The 26,964-nt window shown below is 36.9% G+C and overlaps 1 protein-coding gene across 4 annotated transcripts in view; it reads right to left on the minus strand.

Moving 5' to 3' along the window:
• Positions 1-455: 455 nt before the first annotated feature.
• Positions 456-26,964, minus strand: part of LOC140481325 (actin-binding protein WASF3-like) — a 113,032-nt gene continuing 86,523 nt past the window's right edge. For 3 of the 4 annotated variants that reach the window (XM_072577312.1, XM_072577311.1, XM_072577314.1), the window contains 5 exons: positions 23,018-23,135; positions 19,210-19,385; positions 6,291-6,590; positions 4,798-5,165; positions 456-2,249 (listed from right to left, as the gene is read on the minus strand). In XM_072577312.1, the coding sequence (XP_072433413.1) occupies positions 2,092-2,249; positions 4,798-5,165; positions 6,291-6,590; positions 19,210-19,385; positions 23,018-23,135 (1,120 nt within the window). In that variant the 3' untranslated portion in view covers positions 456-2,091. Of the gene's footprint in view, positions 2,250-4,797; positions 5,166-6,290; positions 6,591-11,172; positions 11,340-19,209; positions 19,386-23,017; positions 23,136-26,964 lie in introns of all 4 variants that reach the window. The other variant, XM_072577313.1, reaches the window with a different exon arrangement.

Raw genomic sequence — 26,964 nt, forward strand, 5'->3', positions numbered from 1 at the left:
AATTCAGAAGGCAAAAGATACTACTGACTCTACCCTCACTGCAAAGTTAACTAGCAGATTTGCTTGGCAGGTATCTGTGCCTCGCATCAAATCTAACTAGTTGCTACTTTCCATGTATCAAGTAGTAAACATGTCATAAAGCGATTTATGTAGGCATCACTGTGACATATTCAAATTGCAATCTACCCCAGATCAATCTAATGTCATTCGAACATGGAATGCAGGAAATGGTTGCCCACGTAGTAATGGTGAATAACTTTGCTCTTGGGATTTTTGATTGATCACAAAAAGACGCAAGACATAGAAGTTCTGTCCTTTCAAATTCTGACAGTACAACTGATCCACTGAATTAGTTAGTCTTAAAGGCTATATATAGTTACAATAGAAGATTATCTTGTTTATGTATACTGTTGGTAAGGTCTTTTAATGAAATTCAAAAACACTAGGGATAAATGTTTTAGGTTGTGTTTTGTTTATTTGAATTCACTTTTATAATTTCCAGTGTTATAATTTACACATTCGTATACAGTAAAGAATAGAAAAACTGCATTAAGGGAAAATCCAGTACGAAACAAATCAAGCATAAGCTATGTTGCACAAAGTTATTCTTTTACATAATTTTGAGTATTACTACAAAAATATTAAAACAAATAATACCAAATACATGTGATTACTTGAACTAGTTACAAATATATCTATGGTAACGTGTACAGGATAGAAAATAAATTGAGCTGTCTGCAATATATCTGCTGACTACTTCATAGAAATACTAAACATTCTCAGAACAGTCTAACACTTCTATGCAGTTTTCAGTTACAATTTATTTCAACTTATGAATTTATATGGGTAATACTTCAATTTTCATCTCAAAATAGAACTGGTGTATTCAAAAACTAATTAAGCTGTATGTCATAACTGTGGTTTAATTTCATATTTAGCTATTTTGCAGTTTTCATTTTCTAAGTTTACATAACGTGGATGACGATTACCAGGATTTAATGAACTATTATTTCCTGTTCAGTTAATGAATATCCTTCTTGGGCAAAAAGCAACAAGTTGGGTTTCTGAGTCTGAGATGATATCACTGTAGATGAGAAATGAAATTTCATAAAGTATCACTGTTCCCAATAACTGAACCAGCACATCCATTGAATTCCAAGGCCCAGGTGATAATTCACAAGCAAGGCTATTTCATTGATTGGATCAGTGGGGTAGACTCAACATTAGCATCTGTGATTCTCATTTAGCATCAAATAAGCCCACAAAACCACAATTTTCATAAAACATGATAGCCTACCGTGCTGAGACTATCCTAAGCACTGGTAAATATTAATGTTGGGTAGCTGGGGAGGTGTGAAGTAGGATCACTGTTGCCAACAGTGTGGGTTCAATTCCTTCACTGGCTGGGGTTACCATGAAGGATTTTCAATTTCTCCCCTTGCCTGATGTGTAATGGTCCTCAGGTTAAACCACCAGCAATCATCTTTCAATCAATGCCTGTGGTCAGGTAAAGATAATGACAATTTTATCCTACCTTTACTAAAGTTCTCTGAGTTTAGATAAACAAGGTGTATTCCTACAGATACTGTCCATTTCATGTCATGAAAACAAAAACTTTATAAATGATCATTTCTTAAGGGTTTAGTTTGGAGGATATTTAAGCATTTTGATGAGATTGTTCACAGTTCAAGACAACCAGTTAGCCAAAAGGAAAGACACTTTCACTCTCATGAGCACTGAGTCAAAATACTTAATAGGTTAATAATGTACTTCCAATAACAGTGATTCCAAAAATGAAATGGCATATTAATTTGCACTAGATATCAACAACTTAATCTTTTACATTGCACGTTCTTTGTAAATGAAAAGTTATATTTCCACAACGCTTAAATGAATAAGCAGTAATATTCCTGGAAAGTGTATTTATATAATTCAATATGCTTAACTTTCTTAAATATCATTTTAACTTTTGTAACAGCTTCAGATATTTCATCTAAAATCAATTTAAAATCATTGTAAAGGAACTGTTTCAGATATATTCCATATTAGTTTTCGACTTCATTTTCAAATGTTAGCATCACTGAAGCAAAGTTAATCTGACCAATCATTTTCATCAAGCTCTGAATCATCATCAGAATCACTATATTCCACAGCAATACGTCTTGATAGAATAGTTGCTACATCATTCCCAACTGGCTCTCGCTTAGCTTCTTGCTCACGTTGCTCTTGAACCTTTTTCAGTTGAATACCTACAGTAAGAAAGTTGATATCAGTAAAACTTCAAGATTCCTTTAAAAACATGATGGCATGCTGAATCACAGGCAACCAATCCTATGTTTAGCAACAGGCCAAAGCTAACATGCTCGATTCTTTAAAATAATGGAATTTAGCTATTCAAACATCACACTCCAGACAAAATACATTTTTTTTCCCGTTATTGAAACATTTAGTGAGGCTGGACCATTTGGTGATTTCTATAATTTATATTAGACAATAATGAATTTTACAGCAGGAAACTAAAATATGCCAAAGAGCTAATCTATCTACTGAGATTTATAATCACTAATAACAGTTCAGGTTTGAAGATGAAAAATTATGATAAGAAACAGTTTTTAAAATGTACATTCAATCAAAACATTTTTTTTTGGCCCTCACTGGGGCAATTCACAAGAAATTGTAAAGGGAAAAGAGGTACGGGATTACTCAGGTCCATAGAAAATACTGAAGATGAGAGGGACCTTGATATGCATATGCACAGATCCCTAAAGGTAGCGACGCAGATTGATAAGGTGGTTAAGATGGTATATGGGATATTTGTCATTATTAGCTAAAGCATTGGATACTAAAGCAAGGAGGTTATGGTGCAACAGTATAAAACATTAGTTATGCCACAACTAGCATGCAGGTCTGATTACCATATTAGAAGATGTGATTGCACTAGAGATAATGCAGAGGAGATTTTCCAGTATGTTGCCTGGGCTGGAAGATCTGAGCTATGGAGGAAAGATTAGCAATGCAGAGGCTGTTTTCCCTGGGGCAATCAGGGTTGGGAGGGATCCTAATTTAGATTATAAAATTCCTATAAGAGTGAAAATGATGACTTTTTTTCCCATTAGTACAGAGGTCAATAAGGGAGGAGAGATTTACTGTAAAATGAGAGGTGAAGAGAATTATTTTTCACTTAGAGTAGTGGGAGTCTCCAACTCTCTGCCTGCAGTGTGTTGAGACAAAAAGAATCTCATGGCATTTACACAATATTTAGATATTCACATGTGATGCCATAGTCTCAATGAATATGGGCTAATCAGCTAGAAAATGGGGTTAGTGGAGTTAAATCTACTTGAGTGGCATGGATATAACAGGGTGAATGGCCTCGTTCTCCACTATAAACACTCAAAAGAACATTCAAACTGTATGAGATAAGAGTGCTGATTGAATGGCAAATGAACTCAGTGGTAGAAGCATTGCCATGGAGAACACATCTGTTAGTGATGATCAATAGTTAATTGCCAATTTTTGTTTAAATTTTACAACAGCCAGGTTGACTCTGATTGGTCAAAGCAATACCCAGAGAAATGAACCACACAACGGCTGTAACCTATTTTGTTCAGTTAAAACAGTTGCAGTGTGTGCACGTTCTTTTAATTTCATTTAATTTTTATTTCGCTCTTTTAACTACATCATATTCACAATTTATTGTTCTATATATCAATTCTGAAAAACATTGCCATCCCTTGCTTGAACGTGAGTTTTATCAGCACACAAGGAGATAAGTCTTTTCAGGCAAAAATGTTTGCATTAAAGTTAAACTAAGGGTATGAAAAACATCCAGGAAAATAAAACGGAAAGAAGCTCAACTCTCTTATGTATAAGCAACCATAATCTAATTCAGTTATGTCAGATCAATGAATGGGCACATCAACAGAGTTCATTTTCTGAGCCATTTAGGTCTGAATAGTGGCCAAGAGTAACAGTTAAGCTTCCCAGGCACAGAATAACCGGTTCCATTTCAGTACTTATGAAAGGTAAATAAGGAGCATTACATTTAAAGCCAACTCTACAGTTGACAAATGCAATAAAGACATCATCACTTTAAGTGGGAATATCTTATTAATATTTTCATCCCTCATTCAAAATAACACCTTTATTGTTATTAGTTCATGAGATGTTCAAAGGGAACTTCAAAACTGGAATAAATAAATGTATAAGAAAATTGAAATACATTATCCATTCTGTTAAGTGCCATACAGACTGTGCAAGGTACTTTCTAAGTGGTATTTGTCAGTTGTGGCTTTATAATCATTCTTTATCACCCAGTTATAAATCATGAATTTCACCCAGTTAAAAATATCTTGTGTTGCTTCTCAAGTTGCCAGGCTCTTCTGCTATATTTACTGCAGAGTAGTGGGAGAGCTCCTGCAGAAATTCACCTATGTTCTCTCACTCTAACGATCAATGATGTGGAGGTGTTAAATTTGGACTGAGGTGGACAAAGTTAAAAATCACACAACACCAGGTTATAGTCCAACAGGTTTATTTGGAAGTACAAGCTTTCGGAATGCTGCTTATTAGTCAAGTAGCTAGCTACCTGACGAAGGAGCAGTGCTTCAGAAGCTTATACTTCCAAATAAACCTGTTGGACTATAACCTGGTGTTGTGTGATTTTTAACTTGTAATGATCAAGTATGTTAAAAACAGAAATGCAGAATGCTTCCACCACACGAAAGTATTCAGCCCATCACGTCTGTACCAGTTTCCTGCAAGAGCAACAATTAAATTCTGCATGTTATTACTTACCCATACGAATAGCAGCAAGGAGGTCACTTCTGGCATCATTGAGAGGTGTGCCTGCTGATTCATGCCGTTTGTTTTCAACGACAAGCTGACAGTGCATTGGTGAAGAAGCAAGGGAAGAAGGTGGTGCTGGTGGAGCTGGAGGTGGAGGTGGTGGTGGTGGTCCAGGGGAACCAGATGGAGGAATTGCTCCAGATAGAGTTGGGGAAGAGGTATATGCAACCCCCATCATTGATGCAGGATGGGAAGCTGGAGGAGTAGGCACTTGGACAGGACTGACAAAAGCAGTTTGTGCTGAAGGAATTACTGCACCAGCAGAAGGCAGAGGAGGACCAGAAGTATAGAATTCCATCATCTGAGAAGGTTGCATGCTGTAATGAGTAACAAGGTTATTTATTTTTAACAGTTTTCAACATATGTAATTCAATTTGTCCTTTTCAGAAACATTGGTATTTCCATATCCTTAACATTATATGAACTAAAACCTGACTTCCTGTCATTTTTTTAACTGTACATTTCATTATAGTACTAGCAGGATGGCACGCTGACTCAGTGGTTTGCACTGCTGCCTCACAGCACCAAGGACCCGGGTTCAATTCAAGCCTCTGATGACTGTGTGGAGCTTGCACATTCTCCCCGTGTCTGCGTGAGTTTCCTCTGGGTCCTCTGATTTCCTCCAAAATCACAAAGATGTGCAAGTTAGGTGGATTGGCAGTGCTAAATTGCCCATTGTGTCCGTGGATGTGCAGGCTCGGTGGGCTAGCCATGGGAAATGCAGAATTAGAGCAGGGGTGGATGCTCTTCAGAGCAGTGTGGACTCGATGGGCTGAATGGCCTGCTTTCACATTGTAGGGATTCTATGCAAATTATAGCAAAAAGTAGCAGAAACCCACAAACCCAAATCTCTGCACTTCTGCTTTCTGCCTATTTTCAACATTTTCTATTTCTGTTAAATGTATTAGACTGTGATTGTTTTGGAAGGAGAAAGTGAGGACTGCAGATGCTGGAGGTCAGAGCTGAAAATGTGTTGCTGGAAAAGCGCAGCAGGTCAGGCAGCATTCAAGGAGCACGAGAATCGACGTTTCGGGCATGAGCCTGAAGAAGGGCTCATGCCCGAAACATCGATTCTCCTGCTCCTTGGATGCTGCCTAACCTGCTGCGCTTTTCCAGCAACACATTTTCAGCTTTGATTGTTTTGGATCCTTGAAGAACTGATATGTATATTTTGTGCAACTCAGGTGGATTATCCAATCTACTGAGGCACTGTAAGTACGCCATTGTGAAGTAACAATATTAGTTTCTCATGTTGGTAAATTTAAAATCAGTACTGGATATTACAAAGTAGATTACTGTAATCAGCATAAATTCTATCAAATATAAGATAAACAAAACTCCAAAATGCCACTACAAAAATGGCTAATAACTACTCTAAGGGAATCAAATTACTACTCAAGATTTCGCTTTCTTGGACAACAGATGAGATTCAAGCTATTTACCTGTATTCCAATGGTGGTTGTTGCTGTTGTGGTGGTGGTGGCGGTGGAGGTGGGGCACCACCATTTACAGCAGTTGATGGCGGAGGTGGTGGAGGTTGTTGAGGCCTGTTTAGAGTACCATGTCTGAATCCTGTTGCAGAGGATTTGTAGTCATGTTCCTGGACCTGATTACCAGTACCCATTTGCTGCTGATTATCACTAGACATGTATGTTACTGACATCTGCTGCTGCTGCAGTGAAGGATGAACATGATTGGGGGTAACAGGATATGAGTAATCTGTAAGATCTGATCCATGAGATCTGGTGTTAAAAGCAGAGACAAAATATTTCATATTTAGCAAATTCAACCTATAGTACTCCAGTAAGTGTTCATGATTAAGCTTCAAAGCAGAGTATCAAAACTGAAATCTTGCAAGTTAATTGAGCATTCTACAGCCAATATTTAACATGCTTAGTTTTGAGCCTTCAGAAAAGAAGAGTGATTTCTAAACTTCTGTGAAGTATTATCGCAGTAATGCATATGGCTTAAATATATTTCAAATATAGGGTCAATATTCTCAAAATAAAAGTTTATTATTCATTTTTAAAATTTACTTATCTATCTGAACTTGCAATACAACAGAATAACAGATAAAAAGATAGATTTGAGAGCAGCTTAATTAGATTACTTATCCATAAGCTATGAAAATATAAAACAAACCCTAAAAAGGCTGAACATTCATTATGATAGCAGTGAGCATGTAGATTTTATATTTGAACTCAGTTAGAATTTGCCCTATTAAAGTCTAGCACTGATCCAACTAACAATACTGATATCCAACATGTAGAGTAAATAACAAATCAAACGTTTCCACTCCCTTGTCTCGTGCTTCAAATAAAACTACAAAAAAACCCACAAAAAGCTCTTAAGTTTTAAAAGCAATGACAATATGAAGAGAACAAGGATTTTGATTCTGAATTGGGTGTGTATATTTTTGCAGGTATTTAATTGCAAATTCTCTACAATTAAGTCTTTAAGATGGTAAAGAATATTATTGCTGGAGATGTACAGCATGTTGGTCAATATTGAAAAAGTGGAGAGTAACATTTTGGGTACAACAGCAATAGCTAGCATTTAAAATAAAAAGAAAAAACTGGAAGTGCTGGAGAAACTCAGCATAGCTGGCAGCATGTGTTGAGAGAAAATAGAGTTAACATTTCAAGTCCAATGACTCTTTGTCAGAACTGAAAGCAGCTGGGTATGCCAAGGACAGGGGACCAGTGGGCTTGTTTGGCAGGAGTGGGAGAGGAATATATGGAAATGGTGCCGAGAGAGAGAAAAAAGGGAAGCAGACAAAGGGACTGCTCATATTAAGGCATGGAAGAAGTAAAGGTTTAATATGTGATAACAGGAAAGGTGAATTTTTAGAAATGGAGTGGCTGTGGTAGGAGCAAGCCATACAAAAGAGGTTTGTGGGGGTGGGAAACAAACAGAGAGGGAGGTGTTCACTCACTGAAATTGTTAAACTCAATGTGGAGTCCTGAGGGCTGTAAAAGGTAGCTAAGTGAAAATGAGGTGTCCCTCTAGCTTTTAAATAGTACTAATAATATAATACCCTCTGCAAAAGTGTTAAGGGAACGCAGTGAGACAAAAACGTTGTCACTGAGACAAAGCAGATGACATTAGGATCCTCAAAAGGAAACTGGGATCTAAGTTAGTAAGACAGAGGGAGGGAATTCTAGATCTTTGATTGTAGACAGCTGAAAGCTGAACAACGGTGTGGTGAAGGATGTTGGTGGATCAATAAGGCCCAAGATTTGGAGGAATTCAAAGTTCTTGGATGGTTACACAGCTGCTCAAGGATGCACAACAGACAAAAGCTAAACCAAGGATGGACGTGAACATTGGAATATATTTCAGAACCCAGGAGCCAGGGTAGGTCAGCAAGCACAGGGGTGATGGCTGATCAGGATTTGTTGCAGGTTTGGATATTTTTGACTTAGCAGAATTTTGGGTGAATTTGTTTATGGGAGGGTAGAAAATGAGAAGCTGGCTAGCATAACACAGGATAGGCCAGGCTGCAATTAACAAAATCATGGATGTGAGTTTCAGCATTGATTTACAGGGAAGTGCCAGATAATGGATACATTACAGATGTGGATTGAGACATTCTCTGTGATGGAGAGGAGAAGACGGTCAAAAGCCGAGCTCACAGTCAAACAGGATTGCAAATAATCTGGTGCAGTTTGAGATAGTGGCCAGAGAGGAAAATGGAAATGGTCGCAAGGAAATGAAGGCTTTGTTGTTGGGCCAAAAACAGTATTTCCAGTTTTTCCAATGTTGTTTCTGCAAGAAAATTTCAGCTAATTCATGATTGGATAGTGACAGGCAACCTAATAACACAGATATGCATTTACGTTATAGCTGCGTCTCATAGCCAGTATCAGCTTTGAAAATTTCAATGCCACAGCCACAAGGGAAAGATAATCCCACATGTATACGGAAGAGTAGTTCATGTTTTCACTCCTGAATGGTTTAACACTAAATTTAAAATTATGTCCTCTTATTCTAGACTTCCTTACAATGGGAAGTTGTTTCTCTTGAATTATCATATCAAATCATTTTTTAATTGATTTAAGCACCTGAAACAAATCATCCTTAAATTTCTCAATGAAAGTCACATTTACTCAACTTATCTTCATAATCCAACATTTTAAGCTTCAGTATCATTATAATGAATCTATGCCATACTTGTTTGTGGTCTAATATATTTTTCTTAAAATATTGTGCAAAACTGGATGCAATACACCAGAAGAGCTATGACCAAGGCTCTATATAAATTAACAATAGATTATTTCCATATGAAATTGATCCCATTGAGGTAAAAGCTGAAAATGTGTTGCTGAAAAAGCACAGCAGGTCAGGCAGCACCCAAGGAGCAGGAGAATCGACGTTTCGGGCATCAGCCCTTCTTCAGGAAAGATTCCTGAAGAAGGGCTGATGCCCGAAACGTCGATTCTCCTGCTCCTTGGATGCTGCCTGACCTGCTGCGCTTTTCCAGCAACACATTTTCAACTCTGATCTCCAGCATCTGCAGTCCTCACTTTCTCCCCATTGAGGTAAAAGTCTTCATATGAATTTGATAATACTTTTTGCACTTTTACACTGCATTTTATGCTTTGGACACTCAAATCTCTTCTGCTCCACATTCCCAATTTCTTACTAGTAAGAAAATATTCTGATTTGTCTTTGTTGGATCCAAAGTGGATGGTAACTTTCTAGTGAATTTCATCTATTACAGTTTTGCCCAGTCATTGATTTTGACTATGTCACTTTGTAACCCCTTGCTCTCAGCTACTCAACTTACTGTCTCTTCCAATTTATTGCCGTATGTAAACTTGTTGTTTCGTCATCCAAGTCACTGATCCATGTGATGATAACTTGATGCTTAGTACAGACCACTTGTCACATTGCATCAATAAGTAAATTCCCTTTATCCCTCATATCATGTCCCAGTGAAGTATCAAACCACGTTAAAAAGGTTACCTCCAATTCTGCATGGATTATTTTGGTTAGTAAGACAAGTTTGTAAAGGCAAAAATAAGTTCAGCCAAGCAGAGCATACTGATTATGTATGAAAATATCTGAAGTGATGTTTGACAAAGAAATGCAAAGAAATGAGACCATCCTGCTCAGTGATGGAGGTGTGTATGAGCTGCATGTGCACAGAGGAGACAACTAGTGCTAGAGAACTAGAAATTGTCAGAGAACTAAAATGGTTAAAATAAATGAAAATGTCACACGTGTCACAGTTGCACACAGAGACAGGAGAGGTCAGAAAAGAATAAAGTCAAAATAAAATATGACTTTGTGGGTAGCACAAAGCTTGAATAATGGTCTTGCCAATTTTTGTCTTCACTATAAAATGAGTGATAAAATGATTGCATTCCTTTGTAAGTTAATATTTATGAGAAACCCTGAATTTAAGTTAATAAGATAACATTTAAAAACAATTATGATGGAGATGGGTATTTTTCGAGAAACATCTGTATATTTCTGTTAAAGTATAGGTGCATTTGAAATTTAATTTGAAAGCACTACAGGTCAGGGCATACAAGTTGACATGTACAAAACCAATTTTTCCAAGGCTAAAATGGATATTTAGGGTCTATATTCTGCGTATGGGTCAAACATTATATTTTTCAACTAATTAATGTATGATAAAGGGTTGTACCACATTAGGAGTTGCCCTCAATTTTTCATGTTATAGATCAGGGCATAGTATTAAGCAGGCAATACAGGCTGTATTACCAAGAAAATGTGCAGGAGTTTAAAACATGCAAACAACAAACAGAAATAGATCTATCTGCATAAATGCCAACAGTTCATATTTTATACTCCTATTTTTGGAAGGACTTTTCAAAGCTTCAGAGCTTGACTTATATGCCACTGTCCATGGATTTCTCTCCCTCATCAATAACAGACTGATTAATTTTTAAGTCATATTTCAATTTTAAAATTAAACATGTCGATGTACAGCTCCAAAAAGACAACAGGGATAAACTTAAACTGATTAATCTACTAACTGCCCTGAAAATATTTCTAAGCACTTAAGAAGTTATAGGAAAAGTGTTAGGAAAAAATTACCATTCTGAAACAGTTGAGCAGAAAGTTCATAAAATGGAAAGACCCAGAATACTCAAGAAAGAAGCTTTGCTGCATGAAGATGCTTCATTAGTATGCACAGCCATATGTTCCCCAGCGTGACACTGATCAGAACAGTAAGCCAAATTAAAAGACCATTAGGATGCTGCTGCTCTCACGCAGCAAAGTAATTTAAAGAAGACCTGAAGCAGGATTGGCACCAAAGCAGTTGGGGCTTTGATAATAAAACTAACAAACCCTTTAAGCATTTTCTCTTCTTTCGTGCCCTCGGCCTGCTCCAGTTCCTTTGCGTCAGTCATGAACTCTTTGCCCATTTTCATTCTCTCCCATTCTTCTTTTCTTGTTCTGACTTTTCTCACATTAACTTGATGGTTTCTGTTTGAATTCAACTTATGTTTCTCTCTCTGGAGGGGAAATCATACCAATATAGGAAATAAACATAAGACCAGCAGCAGTTGCTTAAACAATGTTCTTCAGGAAGCTTCCCAGCTCAGCTTAAGGATGCAAGTGAACAAAACAATAATATGCGTAACAGTCTTAGAAAATGCAAAGTCTCAGCCACTGCTCAAAATGCAGATTTTACAAGTTGAAAAGTTGACCAAGTTGAAATTCATAATATACCATAATTATGAATATCAACGTATAAAACAGCAATTGGTTACCATTTAAAAACACTTGAACTGACTTAAATTATGACTATTTAATTATTAAATATATGTCCACTGATTTGTTTTCTATGAAAAATACAATGAAACATACTATGAAACAAAGTCCTGTGAAACGCACATCTGTTTCATTTGGCAACTCCAGGATTCTAAAAAGCCACAGTGCAGGAAGGGTCATCAGCTTGGAGTTCAAGCTATGGGTTGCAGAAATTGAATAGTAGCTAGCATTAGTGTGACACATCCACAAAGCTGACAGCTACATGGATAGCACCTTTCGGGAGGCGGTCTGCAAATAGCTTACGTGTGAGCAGAAGAGAGAGAATGTTGACTACTAGAACATCATGGAAGAGTCCTGAATACATCTCTTTTCCCAACTAGTGATGAGGGTGATGCTTCCTCTGTCCAGCACAACCAAAGTTAAGTCAACAGCACAGCTGTGCATTGTGGTGAGATGGCAAATTAGTATAGCAATAAAGATATAGAGAATTCTATAGTTAGGGAAACAGATGGGCTTTTACGTGACTGCAGATCTGATTCCAGGATAAGATGTGGTGAGGTCCGGGATGTCCCTGAATATCTGCAGAATGGGGGGAGAGTGATCAGCCAATATGATCTATGGTCTCAAGCTGTTTGCCTTTCCCATCAGAGTGTTTTAAAGACTCTCAACAAAAGGAGGGCAAAAGTCCTACAGGCAATATTTATGGAGCTAGGAAACAGATTATTCAGCAGAACCTCAAACAAAGAGATTATGGATATCCTGATGAGTGCAAAATGGAAAGCTTAGACAAATGTTTCTTTTTTCAGCAATAGTCAAATTCTGTACTATTAAGCTATAGAGATAAAGGGATTTCAATTATCCTAACAAAGACCAGGAAAGTAATGTAAAGGCAGAGAGGTAAAAGAATTTCTGAAGTGTCTTCAAGGCATTACAGACCCAATGAAGAAGGATATGTTCTTGGATCTGATTCTTGGAATGATGACAGTTAAGTGGATCAAATGGCAGTAGCAGACCATTTAGGAAGAAGTGATCATCAGTTCAAAGTTCAGATTAGTTATGAAAAATATGAAGGAGTGGTGAAGAGTTAAAATATTTAACTAGAAGAAGTCCAGTGTCAGTGGGTTGAGAATGATTCTCTCCTAGGTAAATTAGAATCAAAGACTATATGCAAATCTGTCTTCAAAAAGAGATGGCACAGATACAGCTAAGGTAAACTCCCTGGAGCAGGAGTAGTAGAGCAACCAAAGCCACGGTTTCCCAGATGCTGAAAGAGAAAGGAAGTAAGGTGAAGCAGGAAAAGTATTACAGAAAATGATTAGTTAATACAAGAGATAACCAGACTGAATATAGGAAACTCAAAGGGGAATTATAAAAGACATAAAAGGGATTTAAAAGACTATGACAAGAGGCTTCACCTAACATAAAAAGAAGAATTCAGAAGTCTTCTATAAGCATATAAATGGTATGAAAAGATGATAAGAGGAAGCGTAGGGCCAGAGGGACCACTGAAGCGAATTATGCATGAAGAGGACATGGCTGAGCAGCAAACTAATTATTTTGTATCCGTCTTTACCAAGAAATAGAATACCTCCAAAGACAAAGAGATAGAGGAGGTAGATGAAATACCACATATGCTAAAATTTGAGAAAGCTGAGCTACGAGAAATGTTGGTTACGCTTAAAGTTGATAAGTCATCAGGACTAGGTTGTATTCAAGGATGTCAAGAGAAGGGTGGAAATTATACAGATACTTGCTACTTCCAATCCCCCTTAAATACAGGGATGATTCCAGATGATTGGAGAAATGTAAACATTGCAGCTATGGTCAAATAAATGGCATAAAAATAAATCCAGGAATTAGAGGTGAATGAGCGTTCCCTTCATAAAAATGATAACTTGGGACAAAACAATTAAGGCAGCATAGATTTGTTAAAGAGATAGCAAAGTTGATGAAGGCAATGTAATGGAAATGTATAAGGACTTCAAAAAAGCATTTGATAAAATATCAAAATATTGGATCGATCAGCCTCGTTGAAGTCCGTGGACTAAAAGAGCAAGTAGACAAATAGCAGTGAATGAAAATCTCCTCACAGACATGTGTTCTCCTGACCTGCATTTGAATCTAAGGACTCAAAATTGAAAATCTTGACCAATGTAGTTGAGACCTAACATTAATATCCTTCTCTCAAGCACAATTTATCTTCAAATTAAAAATACCTCAATTTAAAGTATATTGAATACAAATTCACAGACTGAGAGTTTAAGCATTGGGTGCAATTGGTGATCCAGGTACAACTGGTTTAGTTTCGAGAAATGTCTTTTTGTTTCAATTCCACTGAAACTCACTTTTAGATCACAGATGTAAAACTTCCACTAGTCAGTGAAAAAAGAACTGCACAAATAAGTCTCCACATTTCCTTGCAGAAAAAAACAAAACATAATCTTAAGAGCTTTCTCAAAGGCCTTCAAAACACACAACTGGCATTTACTTTGGTAATTAATTCAATCTGGGGGTATATCTGATTTTTGGGTGGGGTCAGCTTCTAAAGTTTTATTTTGTAAAAGTAAAACAAAAGATCATGGAAACTCAATTTACACTGAACATAAATTTGAAATTTCTCAATCCATTGCATTGCTTTGTTTAATTTCAAGTGAATCGAACTGCAAAACAGCACAACCTAGTGGAAACTCTTCCCATATATTTATAGAGAATATTTCACATATTTTAACATAGAACATAAAACAGTACAGCATAGGAATAAGCTCTTCGTTAGGGGACTTTTAAAGCTTTTTCCACATAATTTTGCAGGCAATTCTTTGATAGTTTCCAGAAAAAAGGCATTAGATCAAAATAGCATACTTTTAGTACAACTTGATATACCTTACTATGCAAGGTGCCTTTACTTTCACATGTGTTGAGGTATTGTGTTCTAAAATGCAGCCCAGTTGCACTGACTCCTGAAAGTTTTACATTTGCGATCTAAAAATGAGTTTCAGTGGAAGTGGAACAAAAAGACATTTCTCAAAACTAACCCAGTTGTACCTGGATCACCAATTTCACCCAAAGTTTAAACTCTCAGCCGGTGAGTTTGTCTTAAATGTACTTTTAATTGAGGTATTTTTAATTTGAAAATGAATTGTGCTTGAGACAAGGATATTAATGTTAGGTCTCAATAGAGCACTTAAACATGCAAATACACTTGCATGACAAATTACACCAACGTTTCAAAAGAATCCTTTGTACAATTAAATAAAACTATGTATTGGAACTATCTGGATCAATACAGAATTGCATACTGAAACAATGAATTTATTCTGAAAACATTTCACTATTTTCTATCAGCTGAAATCTAAACTTAAAATTAGTGATTAGTTGCTAACTACACTCTGAGCTTAGTGGATAACTCAGTTGGTTTATCCAGTGAACTCTGGACCAAACAGCTCAAACTGACCCCAAATTTCATCTGCAGGCCTTGTTTCTCCTTTCTTAGGCTGTGGATGACACTTGCAAAGCCAACAATTAGAGTCATAGAATCATACAGCACAGAAACAGATCCTTCAGTCCAACTAGTCCAAGTTTTCCAAACTAAACTACTCCTACTAGCCTGCATTTGACCCATATCCCTCTAAACCTTCCCTATTTATGTACCTATCCAAATGCTGCAACTGCGCCTGTATCTACCATTTCCTCTGGCAGTTCATTCCACACTCGAATCATTATGTGTGTGAAAAGATTGCTTCTTGGTCCCTTTTAACACTTTCTCTACTCCTTAAAAAATATGCCCCCTAGTTTTGAACTGTCCTGCCCTAGGGAAAACACCTTTGCTATTCACCTTATCTATGTCCCTTATGATTTCATAAACCACTATAAAGGTTATTCCTCAACCTCCTACACTCCCGTGAAAAAGGTCTCACCCTATCCAGCCTCTCCTTATAATCTAAACTCTCCAGTCCCAGTAACATCCTGGTAAATCTTTTCTGAACTCTCTCCAATTTAATCATAACCTTTCTGGGATGGCCAGAACTGTACACAGTACTCCAAAAGTGGCCACACCAATGTCCTGTACAATGTAAACATGACATCCCAACTCATACACTCAAAAGTCTGAACAATGAAAGCAAGTGTGCTAAATACCTTCTTAACCAGCATGTCTACTTGTCCTGCTTGTTTGTTTTACCAAAATGCAATATCTCACATTTATCCAAATTAAACTCCACCTGCCACTCCGCAGCACACTGGGCCAATTGATCAAGATCCCTTTGTAATTGTTGTGGTTCTGTTCACCGAGCTGGGAATTTGTGTTGCAGACGTTTTGTCCCATCTAGGCGACATCCTCAGTGCTTGGGAGCCTCTTGTGAAGTACTTCTGTGATGTTTCCTCCGGCATTTACAGTGGTTTGTCTCTGCCTCTTCCGGTTGTCAGTTCTAGCTGTCCACCGCAGTGGCCGGTATATTGGGTCCAGGTCGATGTGTTTGTGGATAGAGTCTGTGGATGAGTGCCATGCCTCTAGCAATTCCCTGGCTGTTCTCTGATGGGCTTGTCCTATAATAGTGTTGTCCCAGTCGAACTCATGTTGCTTGTCATCCTCGTGTGTGGCTACTAAGGATAGCTGGTTGTGTTGTTTCGTGGCTAGTTGGTGTTCATGGATACGGATCGTTAGCTGTCTTCCTGTTTGTCCTATATAGTGTTTTTGCAGTCCTTGCATGGGAGTTTGTACACTACGTTGGTTTTGCTCATGCTGGGTATCGGGTCCTTTGTCCTGGTGAGTTGTTGTCTTGAGTGGCTGTTGGTTTGTGTGCTGTTATGAGTCCTAGTGGTCGTAGTAGTCTGGCTGTCAGTTTGAAAATGTTGTTGATGTATGGTAACGTGGCTAGTCCTTTGGGTTGTGGCATGTCCTCATTCCGCTGACTTTCCCTTAGGCATCTGTTGATGAAATTGTGGGGGTAAATGTTTTTGGCGAATACATTGTAGAGGTGTTCTTCTTCCTCTTTTTGCAGTTCTGGTGTGCTGCAGTGTGTTGTAGCCCTTTTGAATAGTGTCTTGATGCAACTTCTTTTATGTGTGTTGGGGTGGTTGCTTTCGTAGTTCAGGACTTGGTCTGTGTGTATGGCTTTCCTGTATACCTTCGTGGTGAATTCTCCAAGACCAGCCAAATAAATACTGCAGAACAATAGGTTAAAGGTCATGAACTGCGGCAAGTAACTCATCTTCTGTTTTCCCAGTGTCTGTCTGCCATCTACAAGACACAAGTCAGGTGTCTGACAGAATACTCTCCACTTGCTTGAATGAGCAGAGCACCAACAATAATCAAGAAGCTCAACGCCGTCTAGGACAAAAGTATCCCATCTAATTTTCACCCCATCACCACCTTAAAATTCACTCCCTTGATCACATATAGCGCTGTGTACAATTTACAAGATGCATACAGTAACTCACCATGATTCATTTGACATCACCTTCCAAACCAACAAATTCAACCAAACAGAACAGCGAGGACCACAAACACAAGGGAACAACACCATCTGCAAACTCCCTTCAAAATCACACTCCATCCTGACTCAGAACTATAATTGCTGTTCCTTCATTGTCATTGGGTCAAAATCCTAGCACACCCTTCCATGGGCTGCAGCGGTTCACAAATGTGGCTCACCACCACTTTCTCCAGAGCAATGGGAGAGACAAATGTGGCTCTGGGCAAAAATGCCCACATCCTATGAACTAGTTTACAAATAAATCCCATTATTCTGTATTACTGTAGGCTGAACCACATTTAATAAAAACTTGCCCTAATTAAAATGTTCTCTGGCTTTACATCTTTCTGAAAAACCCAATTTCTGTGCATATAATCAAGCTCTTGCTCCTCATTTCTATTGCCCTTGAACCATGGCTTGCTAAGCCATTTCAGAGGGCAGATAAGAGGTTCGGGAGGCACATGGAGGCTGGTTAAGGTTAAGGTTAAGATTTTCTTCACTAAAGAATACGAGCAATCCAGATGGGCTTTTATAATAAATCAATTATTGTTTAATAGTTATCATTAGTGAGACTAACTTTTAATTCAAAGTTTTACTAACTGAATTTTAAATTGCACCAGCTACCATGGTGAGACTTGAACCCACATTCCTCGGAACATTAGTCTGCACCTCAGAATTACTAACTCAGTGACATAACCCACTATAACCCTATCACTGCTCAGCATTATAGCTAGAACAGCAGAGTGGTACTACAAACGGTGTTGGGATTATAGAGAATAGGGATGATAAGTGGAGAAGTGAAGCAATGTTCACGCTCCTGATCAGCACTCTGCTGGAACTGCATCCTTCTAGATTCAGAGGACGAAATGGTCTGGGACATCCCTCCCGCACTCCCTCCCAACCCCATAGCCGATGTACTGTATGTATATGCCACCAAAGCTCACTTCTTTATAAGAAAAAAAAGAAAGTTAAGAAAAGTTGACATCAAAAAACATGAAAAGAGAAAATTAGATTACTAGTTGTATACAATGACCTATGGGATTTTAAATATCAATTTTGAAAGCTTGGGTCCCAATCTGGAGTGAAAGTGTGTTGAATGCTGTATTGGTTTGGTGACTTCTGGTCATCTGTAACATCTGCCTGAAACCATAGCTAGGTTATTTGCATATGTAAATCGGCTCAACAACAGTTGTTGGAGAATACACCATGATCCCACCAAGGAAACTTTCTGGTTAAAAATGGCCAGAAGTTGTATTAGGTCCAGATGTACCAGATTTCAGCACCATGATTTCATTCCATACCATGAGCGCTCTGAATGAAGGCAGATCCTTGGCTCATGGCCAGCTGATCCTTCATTCTGAGCAGTTTTCCTTGGAAGTTCTTGTCAGTCAATGGTGGTTTGTCATTGCCTTCCACTCTCAGTGCAGGGCGAACAGGTGGATCCCAAGACTACCATGGCTGGAACAGGAATTGAATTCTAGCATTATTCTGAACCACACAAAGGTAAAATGATAATCCAGAAACCTCTGGCCATATGACTAAGATTTCTTGAAGGAACCACTGAAAGCTGTTCAAAAACAGTTCTAAGATATTTTCAGTTCTCAGCTTCTGAATTCAGCAGGCCAGCTCCTCTCCTCCCGAGTTCACAAAACAAAAGCTAACTATTGTAATGCTCAGACACCACCACATTTCCCTACCCATAAAAAATGACCTCTTTGCCAGTCATCCTCCAGTCCTCCACAACCATAAAAACACTTGTGTGATATCAATTTAAATGAAGCCAAAAGCTGAGTATGACTTGACCTCAGGCTACTAGCGCAGAGAATTTATTTCTTATTTCAGGACAGATATTGAACCTCTAGCCCCATAGAATCATCACTTCTACCATTAGTTACTCTTTATTTTGTACTACAGTATTTTGTTTATAAATGTTGTCAGTTTTAAACATTTTTTTATATTTACATTATAATTCTATGTTTTACAAAAAAATCTCAGTATACCTTCTGAATTACTTATTTTCTTTTCCTCAGAATATTCAAAACAGCATTATATGCATTTATAGTTTGCCACTCATAGAAGATAATAAACATGATTATTCTTCCAAATGATTATAGACCAGGCAGTTTTGATATGCACAGACCTATTGTCTGGGGACACTGATCCCTCTGAAGATGCTCCATGGTACAGATTTTGAGATAACCTGTTGTCAGGTCTAAGTTCTTTGTCATATGCCATCATATTCCATTCTTGGCGCCTGTTCTTGGCCTTTCTAACTTTTTTCACTTCACGAGTTGTGCCATCTATACGCTTCTGCTCCTAAGGTATGAAGAAAGCATGCCAAAAGATAGAATGACGAGACATAGTGTGGGTAAATTTTGTTAGCATAACAGAAAGAAAGTGCGATGCATAAAAGAAGGAATCTTGCAAATTGTACCAAAAGCAGGATTTTTCTTTTACTTTCACCCAATCCATCACCCCCAAGGTATTGTCTACATACGTATATTAAAAAAATCAAAAATTTTGGGTCTGCAGGCTGTGTTCAAGTCAATGATAACTTTGTGAACACAATTAGTTTGCATAATTTTCATTTTAGTGAAGGAGTTAAACAGTTAATGAAATTCCATCAGAAATAGCAAATTAGAATAAAATTCCATAGTTAATGTGAGATCAATATTGTCAAAACATTACGAAAAGCAAAATTATTAGAATGCAAGAAGCTCACACAAAAACAGAATGTTCAAAAAATAACAACTCATGCAATTATACTCGAGTTTCATTTTGTTGGTACTGTTGTGTTACTTTCTTGCTTTTGTACTATAAAATACTAAAGGTCCTTTCAGGCATCGCACAAATTTAACGTTAAGGTGGAAACATTGAAATTATTGTTGGTGATTTTATGGATCAAACTTTACCACAGTAGGATGCACCTCTATCTGCTTGACATAGAATAAAATACTTTATTTCTAAATAAATTAATGCCTCAAGTAAAACAGTATACTTAGGATGGCATACAAAGGTAACAAGTGTGGATCTGCTAATGTCAGCAGTTAATTTGAGACCCGATATTTAAATAATTAATAATTTTAAATTAATAATGTAATAGAATGTATAAGCTTGATTATAATTTAATGATTCTAAATACTTTATTACATCTTAGGGGAGTATTTATCAACATATTAATTTTTGGAGTTTATGCCCACTAACAATTTCAAAAATCAAATCTAGCTGCTCATGCCACATATGATTAAAATATACTACATATTGCCTATTACTGTGGTGAAAATTTAATATTGAAGTGTAGGACATTTACAAATTAATGTTTCAAGACACAGATGGTTAATTTCATACCTGTCTTCAGAATCATCATAGGATTATGACAGTAAATTATTTGTTGAGTTGGTTAAAAAGCAAAATTACACTGTTATGTTAATGATGTGAGACGATTTCTTATTCACATTAACAAGACACACAAGCGTAACTTGTTTCAAAAGCAATTCTACATCAAGCGCTTGATTAAAATTGTGTTAAATGTTTTAAAGTAGTAATGACTTGGAAGTGCCAGTGTTGGACTAGGTGGACTAAGTTAAAATTCACACAACATAATGTTATACCTGTTTGACGATAACCTGGTGTTGTGTGACTTTTAACTTTAAAGTATCATGGTAGTAAGTTGTTATTTACATTCGATGATGAAAATATCAAAAAAAATTAATCTCACTGTTAGTATACATTGGCAGTTCTTTGGTGTTAGAAGCAGGGCCGGGATTTGGAAGACTCAACAAAACTAATCAGATATATCTTGGGAGTGATAAGACATTAAAAATGAGCACTAGTTCATTTTTTTGTAAGGTTGCTAATTGCATGTTTCTTATGAAATGGGAAAATGGATGCACGTTTTATACTTTCAGGAATAAGTAGCGCACACCTGGAAGTGAAGACACATAAGGGAACAGCTGACCTTAGCAAAAGGCAGTAACTTTCGAAAAATGTTCATAACATCCTGCTGAACTGGTGTGACTCATCATTTGGCTAGCAGGGAGTAATCAGAAATTTTGCAGAAGAAGTTGTCAAACATCTATGAGATGTCCAGCAGTAAGTGGGAAGAAGGAATTGGAGGGGGGAGAAACTAAAGAAATATTTTGAGGCCTGGAGTGAATATGCCTGCTCTTTCTGACCCACAAAGGATTCCAAAAAAATTTGTTTTTAAAACTTTAATCCTCTTCTGGCCAGTCAGTATCACCTATTATTCTGCTCTCAGGCTCCATTGCAGGGCTCCACATGATCTTCCATTAATATCAAAACACAGAATCTAATGTCATGAAGTAGTTTATTTGCATTCAAAAGAAATTGTCACCTGTCTATCATGGCAGCCTTCGCTAACTTGAAAGTCAGACAAATTATGCAGTCCCAGGCTGGGAAATCCAATGTCCTAATTTTAAAGCCTTTCATGGACCTTCTTCACAGGATGAGGGGAGGGACTAAAATAAAGGCCCATATGTTACTCAAAAAATTTAAACTTCATACCCTTAACTGAATAATTTTGCATTCTCATGGCTAGAAGCATGTAGACATAAGGATCTCAGTCATCTGTTCCAGTGATGAATTTTATGATTAATGAAACAAACAAGAATTATAGCAAAAAAAGCTTCATTCTTATTGTTCAAATACTTGTCTTCAGTTTAAAAAACAGGCTGTTTGAAGGAGAATAGTAACGTAAAAAATATGAAAGGAATATCTTATTTGGTTGAAATTCCCAGCATTAAGTACTCAGCATTTTGGGTTTCTAAACACAGCTGAGAGAGTTGCAAACCTGATTTCAGCTTTGAGACTGGCTATTATCTGGTCTCACTAAAATCCTGGATGGTAACAACTGGACAAGCTACATGCCAACCAGTTATCTGGTGTAAACATTCAGTATCAGTCTAGTATTCTCCTGAAGCAATGAAATTCTCTGCAGTGCTCATTTTGTATAGAAGTAAAATCTGTGGAAGGGAGGGGAATTGTAATCACACAAACCTTTCATTTGTAGTTTACTTTTATAAATCACCTTCTACCATCTATTGGTTTTGTCTTTAGCTGCACACTATTTCCTCATCAGGAGAATGGTCAGCATGTTTCAAGGCTTCTGCTGCTTCATAACCAGCTTCCACACCACACAAAAAAAAGTTTCTTGATCTTCCTAAATAGATAGATTTTCTGGTTTTGATCTCTTCCTGTCAAACTTCAGCAATAGCCAAGATGTGACCCAAATTACATATGCAATGAAATATTAAAATGGATAATTACATATCAAAACATGTAGAAATAAGGATGTTATAATATTATTCTATTCAATCAACAGTCAAAAAAACAGAGTATTTTCTCAAATGTGTAGTCAAAAACTAATTTTAGGGCCCTGCCAATGAAAGCCAAGCTGTATGCATCTTAAAATGCAATTAATACTAAAACCAACTGTTAAGGTGTTAGAAACAAAATCAGAAATTGCTGGAAAAACTCAGCAGGTCTGACAGAATCTTTGGCGAGAAAGCACATTCCGAAGTGTCACTAGACACGAAACCTTAACTCTTTTAAATCTCCACAGATGCTGTCAGACCTGCTAAGTTTTCCAGCAATTTCTTGCTTTGTTTCTGATTTCTAGCATCTGCAGTTTTATGGCATTTTGCTAAGCCATTAGATTTTAATAGATACATTTACAGCACTATTTTTGAAAGTAGTTTACGCTTTCAATAGCTTGGATTTTTCTGAGTTAACAACTGCAATTTTGTTTCCTAAAAGAGCTATAGAAAAGTAAATCCTTGTTAAATTAGTTTTGAAAATCTGCAGTCAAATTACTTTGGCATGCCTCAACACAGTGCGACAATTAATAATTTAGATACATTAACAAAGGCTATCTGTAGATTTAATAATGCAGTTATAAAGTTTCACCATTCTTCTCAAACATTTTATACCTTTTGTCTTCTTTTCTCTTTTCTCTTATCCTCAGTATCCTGCAACATCTTCTCTTTCCACAAGTCAAAAAAGTAAGATGGATCCGTGTAAAACTTAAGTCCATCCTTTTTATCATCTCTGCAATAGAAAAATGCAATAATTTCAGCACTTTATTAAAAAAGTCAGGGTAATGCAATGAATTCTGTCCCAAAAGGTCTACAATAATTATTTAGGATAACTGAACAAAACAGAGGAATGACTGCATAAGATGATCACTTGGAAACAGCATCAAAAATGATCACTGTGGTATGATGTCATTGTAACTAGAATACTTTTTAAACAGCAGCTGATAACCACCTCTATTTGATTTCTCAAATTGATTTTGTGACTTTGACTGTCATAACCTAACATGTGCTTGGAATAACTTCTCTTCAAACTTCAGATATTTCTTTTCTTTTTGCATTCAGTCATCTTTGTCCATTACAAGCATTAGAGCTGCCAAGTAAACTTGTTGGACTATAACCTTGTGTTGTGTGATTTTTGACATAAAATTCGAAAACAATCTATATTCTAAATAAATCAACGAGCAATATTCTTTTAAAAAATCAAATCACCCTAGCTCCTTACAATAAACATATTTCAGGATCCTGAGCTAGATCTATGTCCTGGATAGCTGTAGGGAATAAGAGGTGGAAAGCAGGCTTAAGAAATGAGATTAGTTGATGAGACAGGATTTTGGATCAGCAGATCAGAGATGCAAAACCAGCTTAGTCAGAGCTAAGAAACAGCAAAAGCAGCAAACTTGGGTGGGAGCTGACCACAAAATTATAGTGGTAACATTGAGCATTGCATAAATCAGGTAATTAGAGTTGCAATCAACATGGACAATACAGTAAGAATGGATTACTTCAATTTATACATAGGTTGGGTAAACCTAATCAGCACCAAAGCTGTGGAGGATGAATTCACAGAGTGTACATGATGGATTTCTGCAGCATATCAAGGAAGCAACTAGGATTGGGCTGATGGATAAACATCACTGCCACCACCACCACCACCGCATCCCCCATCCCCCCTCCCTCCCCCCCCCCCCGCCCCACCCCCACCCCCGCCCCAAAAAAAACACAGTAAACCTTATCAGCTTTGAGGCATGGGCAGTGTAATTTTGAGGTTGACTGGTATGTCAACAAGCCAAAAAACACAGTAACATTTAACATCCAGTCCATTGTTTATATACAAATAAGACTAACAAACAGGACCAAAAGCATTATCGCCCTACATCTTGGTGGAGGTAATTAGCACTGAAGATTGTACAAGATTCAATTCAGTATTTCATTTGGAGCATAATTGGACTAAAAATGCTCTTCATTTGTATTATTGACAATAAATATACATACATAATTTCACAATAAGAGATTTCTTCACTTCTCAATATTTTCTCAGATTCTTGAATGCGTTCAAAATTGAGTTTGAAACAGCAAAGTATTCATGAAAATTCATGATTAATTTTTGATTTGTTTTTAGGGGCAAAGTGTTAATTTTGTCTCAAGTATGTCATATCAGAGTGATGGAATGGGGGTTCTTAAATACAACTTTCACCCAATTAATTATATGTGTTTGAACAAACCAAGTCTGATTTGGTTTAGCTTTTCCATTAAGGTATGGTCCCTTTAAGTAACACATTATTATTGTCACAAATGATTTGGCGATTTGAAAGTTAGCAGAACTAAATGAAAGTTTTACCACAGTACAAAAAGCTATTTCATCTGAACTGAAGCTTATTTCTATATCATTTAACCAAAATGCAGATCCTAAAATTCTTAAAAAGAAACTTTATTGAATGAGTACAGTTAGTGATACACACTAATTAAAAGTTTAAAATTGAACAGTCAACTTTAAAGATATTTCGTTGAGTATTTAAGACAAATTCATTTTAATAATCACTCCAATTAACATCTGCTTTGTTTTAACACGGAAACAAAATTACAAAGAAAATTTGAAAGCAAAAGACTCATCAATCAACTGTCAAATTCTGCAGTTAAAGGTAACGTGGAAATAAAGATCCTGGCAGACTGGCTAGTTTTGAAGTGCTTTAAGTCATTTGGTACTAATTTTGGCCTCATTCCTCTAGTCATTAATTTATTAATTGCAGATTTGCTGCATATCTATCCATAAACATACAAAGTATAACAACATAAAATCCAATACATTAAGTCACACTTGCTTGCAGGTCTTTATTTTGGGATATAATTTTTTTTAGATTACTTACAGTGTGGAAACAGGCCCTTCGGCCCAACAAGTCCGCACCGACCCTCCGAAGAGCAACCCACCCAGACCCATTCCCCTACATTTACCCCTTCACCTAACACTACGGGCAATTTCGCATGGCCAATTCACCTAACCTGCAGATTTTTGGACTGTGGGAGGAAACCGGAGCGAACTCATGCAGACACTGGGAGAATGTGCAAACTTCACACGGACAGTTGCCTGAGGTGGGAATTGAACCCAGGTCTCTAGCGCTGTGAGGCAGCAGTGCTAACTACTGTGCCACCCCAGTTTATCAACTGTTATGACTTTTAGCAATCAAGGGGCTTTTACAAAACTTCTGCTTCTAACATGATTATGATGATTTGATTGAAATACACACTACGGAAAACAGTTTCACTGTAATGTTGTAAAATAGACTGACCCCCCATTATTGAATCCGTCAAATTTTAGTCTGTAAAATTAAGCAGCCAGAAAGAGGCTATTTGAAATGGAATGCTAGCTCATTGGTAGAACTATACCAACTGGTCTCATTCCCTGATCTTTCCGCTTAACTTTGATACCATTGAAATCAATGGAAGGAAAACCAAATGGACTGTAGAAGTGGGTGGATGATCCAGTTTGTTGGATTGCTTCTCACGAGATGGAGGTAGCAACTGAAACCTAACAAAGGAGAACAGTGAGTTGAGGGTAGTATTCACCACTCATGGTAGAATTCACTGACATTAGAACTGTGCTTGGGTCAAGAAAGTTTGCTACCATTCTGAATTGCAGATTATTCAGCCGAGAAAAGCTTTTTCACAGTTGGCTTGGTATTGATGATCCCACAGGCTACTTTCAGCATTTGACGACAAAAACAGCAGAAAACTCTCCATCTACACTTTCATTATATTTTTTTCTAATTAACTGCATTTTCCTTAGATTTCACTTCCTCTTTAATGGAAATTTTGATAACAAGAACACAATCACAATATGAAGATAAAATCATAAAACACTACAATAACTTAGATCAGGGAAAACTCTGAACAGCAGTCGAGTTAATATTTCTGGTCAATGACTATATTGAGTGTATATGAATTGAAACAGTCAAACTATTTTGCATTTAGTTGAGCAGAAATTTAGTCCTAAATTTTATGTCTGAGAAATATTTGAAATCTCCAGCTAATATCAAAAGGCTGAACGCAGCAAGACTCATTTTTACATAAGCGATGCTTTCAATAAGCTAACAGCTGAGCCCACAGTAAACAGGGTCGAAATCATTGTAATGGATATTTGTGCATTGATGTTGACCAATGCATGCAGTAGACAATTCACAGAATTTCAATTCTGTTTCACTTTCCACTAAAACAATATATAGTAATTTTTGTTGTTTTTCCAGAAATAAAGATGATTTATATTAATTCATGTTGATGTTTGTGTGATGAATCAATTCAATATCTGCTTTTATTTATGTTTGAGAAAGCATGCAAAATAAACCACTAAACTACAAAACATACAAAAGTAAATCAGTTCCCTGAAAACCTCAATGTGCTGCACAACATACATATTGACAAAAAGCCAGTTTGGCATTTCTTTATATTTACAGTTCAATTGTCTGAACTCAGGGATCCATGACTAAAAGTTTTGATGTTGGATTTGTGCCAGAATACAAGGGCAGACTTGAGGATAAAAGAAATACTTTCCTTTTAAAATTTAGATAAAG

This window comes from Chiloscyllium punctatum, chromosome 9, assembly GCF_047496795.1.
Source record: "Chiloscyllium punctatum isolate Juve2018m chromosome 9, sChiPun1.3, whole genome shotgun sequence".
NCBI lineage: Eukaryota > Metazoa > Chordata > Chondrichthyes > Orectolobiformes > Hemiscylliidae > Chiloscyllium > Chiloscyllium punctatum.